Source organism: Tarenaya hassleriana, unplaced genomic scaffold (assembly GCF_000463585.1).
Source record: "Tarenaya hassleriana unplaced genomic scaffold, ASM46358v1 Cleome1118, whole genome shotgun sequence".
NCBI classification, from domain to species: Eukaryota; Viridiplantae; Streptophyta; class Magnoliopsida; order Brassicales; family Cleomaceae; genus Tarenaya; species Tarenaya hassleriana.
Genome location: NW_010961487.1, coordinates 1 through 5,628, shown reverse-complemented (window position 1 = coordinate 5,628; position 5,628 = coordinate 1). Strand labels below are relative to the sequence as shown.

Sequence of the window (5,628 nt, the reverse complement as noted above, 5' to 3'; positions counted from 1 at the left end):
ATACATATTAATATTTTTGGCTTCAAAAAGTATAGATTGTAAAACATTAAATGAAAACATAACAATTATCATCCTATATACGTATATATAAACCTACGTTATCATTGATTTGGTTTCACGTCACCAAGTTATACGGATTCGAGAATATATATATATATATATATACATATACATATATATATATATATAATATGTTTCTTACATGTAAAGAAACAAATATGTAAGCAAGAAACGCAGTTATCTTTTAAGCAATAACGTATACTCATATATCAATCGATTAGGGTTTTCTTTTGTTATTTTTTTGTCTTAATTTCAATAACAAATAAAAATAATAAATAGTCTAAATAAAATAAAAAATAAAAAATGGCATGGCGGGATGGTAACATCATTTATAGGGTCAAGCTGTCTTGGTTTGTGCATTAATGACTATGAACATGCAACCGCACGTACTGCACATTTTACTCACATTTTTTTTTGTTAGATTCTCTGCACATCTATTAATTAAATATCTTATTCTTTATTAATAAAAATATACCTTCCCCAAGTTTTATATTTCTTGGACGTTTTCCTTCATGCGAATATGTTTTTTTCTCATGTATATTTTACTTGTTAAAAATTTGTTGCAAACCGAAAAAAAGCATAACCGATATATATTATGATTCAGTTTTTATAAAAAAAAATTTAATTTTATTCAGTTATTTTTATAGTGAGTTAGTCTAATTTAAAATATCGTATATATTAGATATAATTGTGCATTATTTATTTGATCTTATTTTTGAAAAGCAACAATAATTTTCTTCAAAAAATTCATGATGACAAAACTTTTGAATTATTCGAAAGGTTATTCTTTTCTTCGATTTTCATATGAGCGCCCTCAAATATTTTATTTGTATTTTTATGTCCCAATGTCAACGCCTTTATGGTAAAATCGTCGCCACTAAATTAGCTTGTTTTTTAGCTCTATGACATTAATTGCTCCTTTTATTTTAATCCCTATTATTTTGAGAAATTACAATGGGAACCCCCATTTTTGTAATTTCCAACACTATGAGTATGAGCTTTCGTATATAATAAAAAACCCACAACAATTCGATAAGTAAATTTGTGATACAAATTACAAAATGCGAAGAATTTATATAATATTAAAATGTAATTATAATTTAATTTAGTTTGGATTTATATTAAAACGTCTCAGAAATTATAATATATGTTCATGTATTTATTTCTTAATGATTAAAATACAATAACTTGAATATTAGAGAACGCGTTAAGTAGAAAATATAATTATATCAATGTCTCTCAGAACTCCCGGGAAAGTGTCGGTTCTTCTATCTCCCTTTAATTTCCTCGCTTATTTTCCGGGAAAATTGTGAGGCTTTCCAAGTTTGGATCCATAGAAACATAACGACAAGCTTTGCAAGTCTGGAACTTTTCGAAATATGACTTTGACGTTTGGAGGAAGATTCTGATGGATGAAGGGTTTCTCCCCTCAGATTCTCTTGAGGAATTTATGCTGGCAGAAAAGCGCGAGAAAGTGCCGAGAAAGTGAGAGAAAATGATGGGTCTGATATGCCGTTCCGCTGCGGCTTCTCCCACTTGTTCTTCGTCTTCTCCGAGGTAATTTCAATTGTCCGAGATTGCCCATTTTCCCAGTTCCTGCCATTACCGTGACTGGTTTTAGTTTGGCAGTGAGAAATTTATCCGCAAAATCATGGGTTTCTTTTATTTGTGTTCTTCTCTGCAGTAACTCGGGGAAAGTAGTTTCACAGAATTTACCTGATGCATCACCTCCAAGATTCTCTTCTTACAGTACACCGGTACTTTTCTCTTCTGGGTTATGCTTTTTGAGTTCGGATTTTGTCTGAAAACCAACCTATCCTGCAGCGAATTTCCAGAATTCGGTTCTGTTCTTGTCCCTTTCATCTGGTTTACAATTGGCATGAACGATACAGCGCAATGTAGAGAAGATTTTTCAACGAGTCTTTCACTAAATCTCCACTGTATTCTCTTTGGCAGATTGTACCAATTGAGAAGAGATTACCATTGTCCCTCCAGGCTTCCGATTTCAGCGAAACGCCAAAGGTTCATAGCCTTAACGCATTCGAAATGTAACTCAGAGCTATTGTTCATCTAAGCCTTTGAATTCTCACTGTTCTGACTTCTCTGTGGCTTGTTTTCTGTCCTGTCCGACCCATCTCGATATCTATCTGGTCGTAGTCTCCAGAAGAACTGAGGAAGGAAATTGCTTCACTTGAGTCCGAGATTCTTCGTCTGGAGCGTTTTCTGCTGCCCCTTTACAGGACAGCTTTCGAAGAGCAAGTTCCTTCCTTCTCCGGTCTTTCGGGAACAAACTTACCCGGCACACTGACCGGTTCACCATCTCTGTCTTTGCCAAATCAATTCTCTCACAATTTTGACCAGAAACCCGAGCAGAAAACCGGTTTTTGCTGCCATTATCAAGCTTCTTCTCCTGTGTACAGCAAGAACTTTTCATACCCTCGGAGTTTTCATGCTAGTCTGAAGGCCGTGTCAGCGAGGGTACTTTGCTAGAATTCCCTTTGCTTCCTCATTCCCCTGAGGAGGATCTGCCAGTGGAGTTGTTGAAATTTGTGAGCATTTTTTGCAGGAGGGGAGAAAACGGGTTTCTGGTCATCGCAGTCTTGGAGATCTTCTCGGGTCTTCTCATATCGTAGATAACGTTATCAATCCAAACAAGCTTTCGGAAGATATCATCAGATGCATCTCTTCTGTATACTGTACCCTTTCCAGCTCAACAAGAACCGATTCTGGATCTGGTTTCTCTGTTTCTCCGCCTTCATCTTTGTCTTCCTGGAGCGTGTTTCCTTCCAAGGCTCCTAATGATAGCTGGAATCTGCACTGTCAAGAAGGGAATGTGTCATCCGGTATCGTAGTAGAGTCTCTGAAAATTCACCTGGATGATGGTAGTTTCAATTACACTGCTCTTATGCTGCAACACTTCAGGTATGCCTTACAAATGACACCAAATTCTCATGGTATATCGGGATTTCGTCATAACTTCTGGTGAAACTTGTGGTACAGATCACTGGTTAAAAATCTTGAGAAGGTCGATCCAAATGGAATGAAACGGGAAGAGAAGCTCGCCTTTTGGATAAACATCCACAATGCCCTCGTGATGCATGTACTGAAAAAATAAACAACGATCGTATTCTTCTCTGCTCATGCCCCGTTTGATCGTTTAAAGTTTTTTAAATGTTTTTCCCTGCAGGCATACTTAGCCTACGGGATTCACAACCGAGCAAGAAACGCTTTGATCTCGAAGGTTTGTCCCGGGAAACCTCTTGTCCAAATCTTACAATTCGACATGTCTTTGATGTTTCTGAGCAACACTTCTTCTTTAGGCAGCTTATGATGTTGGAGGCCATAGAGTAAACCCCTACATTATCCAGAGCTCCATCTTAGGCATCCGACCACATTACTCAGTACCAGTATATGCATCTTTCATCTTCTTTCATTCCTTTTTTGCTTTACGCTCTTTTCACGATGATCCAGAAATAACGTTTCTTGATCATTTCAGTTGCTTCAGACCCTGTTCTCCCCGTCAAGAACGTCAAAAACTCGTAGTATCAGACACATATACGCCTTGGAATATCCCGAACCATTGATCCATTTCACTCTTTCTTCAGGCATATCATCAGATCCACCGGTGGGATCACTCACCTTATCGACTCTAAGATGTCTTCTAAATCTCGGATTTGCGTTTACGGTATTGTTAATTGCCCGTTAATCTTCTTCACTTGCACTCTTCAGGTTCGGGTTTACACTGCAGAAAGCATATTCCGGGATCTAAGAAAAGCCAAAGAAGAGTTCATCAGAAACAACGTAGGTACCCGAAAAGGGACAAAGATTGTACTGCCCAAGATCCTATATTACTACATGAAAGACATGTCACTAGACGTGTCTGGTTTCTTGCAAGCAACAACTGGGTGTTTACCAGAAGCAGCAAAGAGAATTTCCCAGAAACGTTTGAAGGATAAGAAGAGCAAGCTCGTGGAATGGCTGCCGGAAAACTCAAACTTCCGGTATGTTATCGCCGGAGAAGTGACCGGAGAAAGGATCAAGAGATGATAAATCCGATGTGGGTTTCTTCTAATGTAATTAAATCACACATACATATTTATGCATATGATATTCATAAGTTTGAAAAAATGGGATTTCGAAATTGAATGAATGAAAAATTTTACATTGGTAAAAGTATTCCCCATCCATCACAATGCAATCAATAACAAAGTTTTGGGGAACCATAAGAACAAACTAACATATGAATGAACCATGTGTGTAATGAATTGAAAATACCCCCAAAAAGGAAAAAAAAATAACAAAGGATACAAAACATAACTTGAAAGAAGAGCTTCTCTTACTTAAGCTTTGGTCTCACCACCAAGACCAAACTCAACATCTTTCAAATCTATATGCTCTAATCCTTCCTTGAACATCATAATCTCATCTTCTGTCATGCTGTTCTTGTTCTTCCCGTGCGGCCGCGGCATCGCCTTTGCGTTCCTCTTTTTCTCCACCTCGACCGCCCAACTGTAAACCACCATCCCCACCACGGCAAGAACCATCCCTGTTATGTTCTTCGGTGTCATCTCCGAGTCGAACAGAAGCCATCCCAACGTCAGGACACATACTGTTTTCATGTGACCCAGAACCTGGAACGAGACAGCCGAGAATCTCCCGATGCAAAGGTATTGGCTTACGTTACAGAAGACGGCCAACGAGCAAGAAACAAGAATGCAAACCTGGGTTCGTGTCATGATCATTACCACTCGTTAGATACTATATAATTCACAAGAAGCAAGATTCGGTTTTATCACTCATAAAGCAAGGACTGAGGAGTAGAATTACTTACAATAGCACCATAAGTCATCTTATACGTAGTTATGAATTTTCCGCTCAGGGAATAGTCGATAAAAGGGCCGAGGATGAGGAGTGAAAGGGCTTGGATCGGAGCTGTCTTGCTCAGCAACTCGAAAGATCCGATTGAGTATTTCTTCTGGAGAGAACCTATCGACTGTACCATAAACAAGTGTGATCAGTAACAGTTTAACACCATGATTCCTCCAAACTTTGTCAAAGATAATATTTTAATCTTTTGCTTCTGGGTTTTCCACCACTGTGTGATCAACTTCCAGGTTACAAACAAAAACAATAAGCACACACTACATCTGATGCAGGTCTCTAATGGTTTCATATATCAGAAAGCACTAACAGATCTAAGCAGAACATGTTTCAACTTATTAGATTCCTAACGAATCTGTGATGATCCAAGATGAAAAGGGTAACGGGGATCCTGCAGGGTTCTACTCATTCTGCGAAAAGTTCGAGTCTTTTCAAATTCAACGAGAAGGAGATAAATAGATGATTCTTAATACTTACAATCTGCTGCAGAGATGTGGAGAACACAGCTACGCAAGCACAGATGAAGCCTTTGGCGTTAACCTTCACATCGGTGACAGTACAAATTCCCACGCCTATAACTACAACCATGACGGAGGCTTTCACTTCTTTGGAGTAATGCTTGTTATGGAGAATCCATTCCATCACGCAGACCACCGGGATCATGCTCAATTTCGAAATCTAGGCACA

General features: G+C 38.2%; 2 protein-coding genes across 2 annotated transcripts; one reads left to right on the top strand and one right to left on the bottom strand.

Annotated features, from left to right (window-relative positions):
* Nucleotides 1-1,304: 1,304 nt before the first annotated feature.
* On the top strand, nucleotides 1,305-4,236 carry LOC104806041. Its single transcript, XM_010530760.2, has 10 exons — nucleotides 1,305-1,617; nucleotides 1,745-1,817; nucleotides 2,017-2,082; nucleotides 2,218-2,538; nucleotides 2,627-2,982; nucleotides 3,061-3,160; nucleotides 3,248-3,301; nucleotides 3,381-3,467; nucleotides 3,557-3,685; nucleotides 3,790-4,236. Exons 1-10 carry the CDS (start codon nucleotides 1,556-1,558, stop codon nucleotides 4,105-4,107), a joined length of 1,566 nt encoding a protein of 521 aa, XP_010529062.1. The 5' UTR covers nucleotides 1,305-1,555; the 3' UTR covers nucleotides 4,108-4,236.
* Nucleotides 4,237-4,305: 69 nt separating this feature from the next.
* LOC104806040 (UDP-galactose transporter 2-like) lies at nucleotides 4,306-5,622 on the bottom strand. The gene is made up of 3 exons (XM_010530759.1): nucleotides 5,419-5,622; nucleotides 4,892-5,053; nucleotides 4,306-4,781 (listed from the first exon to the last, which is right to left on the bottom strand). Exons 1-3 carry the CDS (start codon nucleotides 5,602-5,604, stop codon nucleotides 4,401-4,403), a joined length of 729 nt encoding a protein of 242 aa, XP_010529061.1. The 5' UTR covers nucleotides 5,605-5,622; the 3' UTR covers nucleotides 4,306-4,400.
* Between the last annotated feature and the right edge of the window lie 6 nt (nucleotides 5,623-5,628).

What these genes read in the sequence shown, in the direction of transcription:
- LOC104806040 (XM_010530759.1), bottom strand. Translation starts at nt 5,604, where the DNA reads ATGATCCCGGTGGTCTGCGTGATGGAATGGATTCTCCATAACAAGCAT. An exon ending in CCACATCTCTGCAGCAGATT is followed by an intron (nt 5,054 to 5,418) that starts GTAAGTATTAAG and finishes TTTATGGTACAG; the next exon opens with TCGATAGGTTCTCTCCAGAA. An exon ending in AGATGACTTATGGTGCTATT is followed by an intron (nt 4,782 to 4,891) that starts GTAAGTAATTCT and finishes ACACGAACCCAG; the next exon opens with GTTTGCATTCTTGTTTCTTG.
- LOC104806041 (XM_010530760.2), top strand. Translation starts at nt 1,556, where the DNA reads ATGATGGGTCTGATATGCCGTTCCGCTGCGGCTTCTCCCACTTGTTCT. An exon ending in GAAACGCTTTGATCTCGAAG is followed by an intron (nt 3,302 to 3,380) that starts GTTTGTCCCGGG and finishes CTTCTTCTTTAG; the next exon opens with GCAGCTTATGATGTTGGAGG. An exon ending in GACCACATTACTCAGTACCA is followed by an intron (nt 3,468 to 3,556) that starts GTATATGCATCT and finishes TGATCATTTCAG; the next exon opens with TTGCTTCAGACCCTGTTCTC.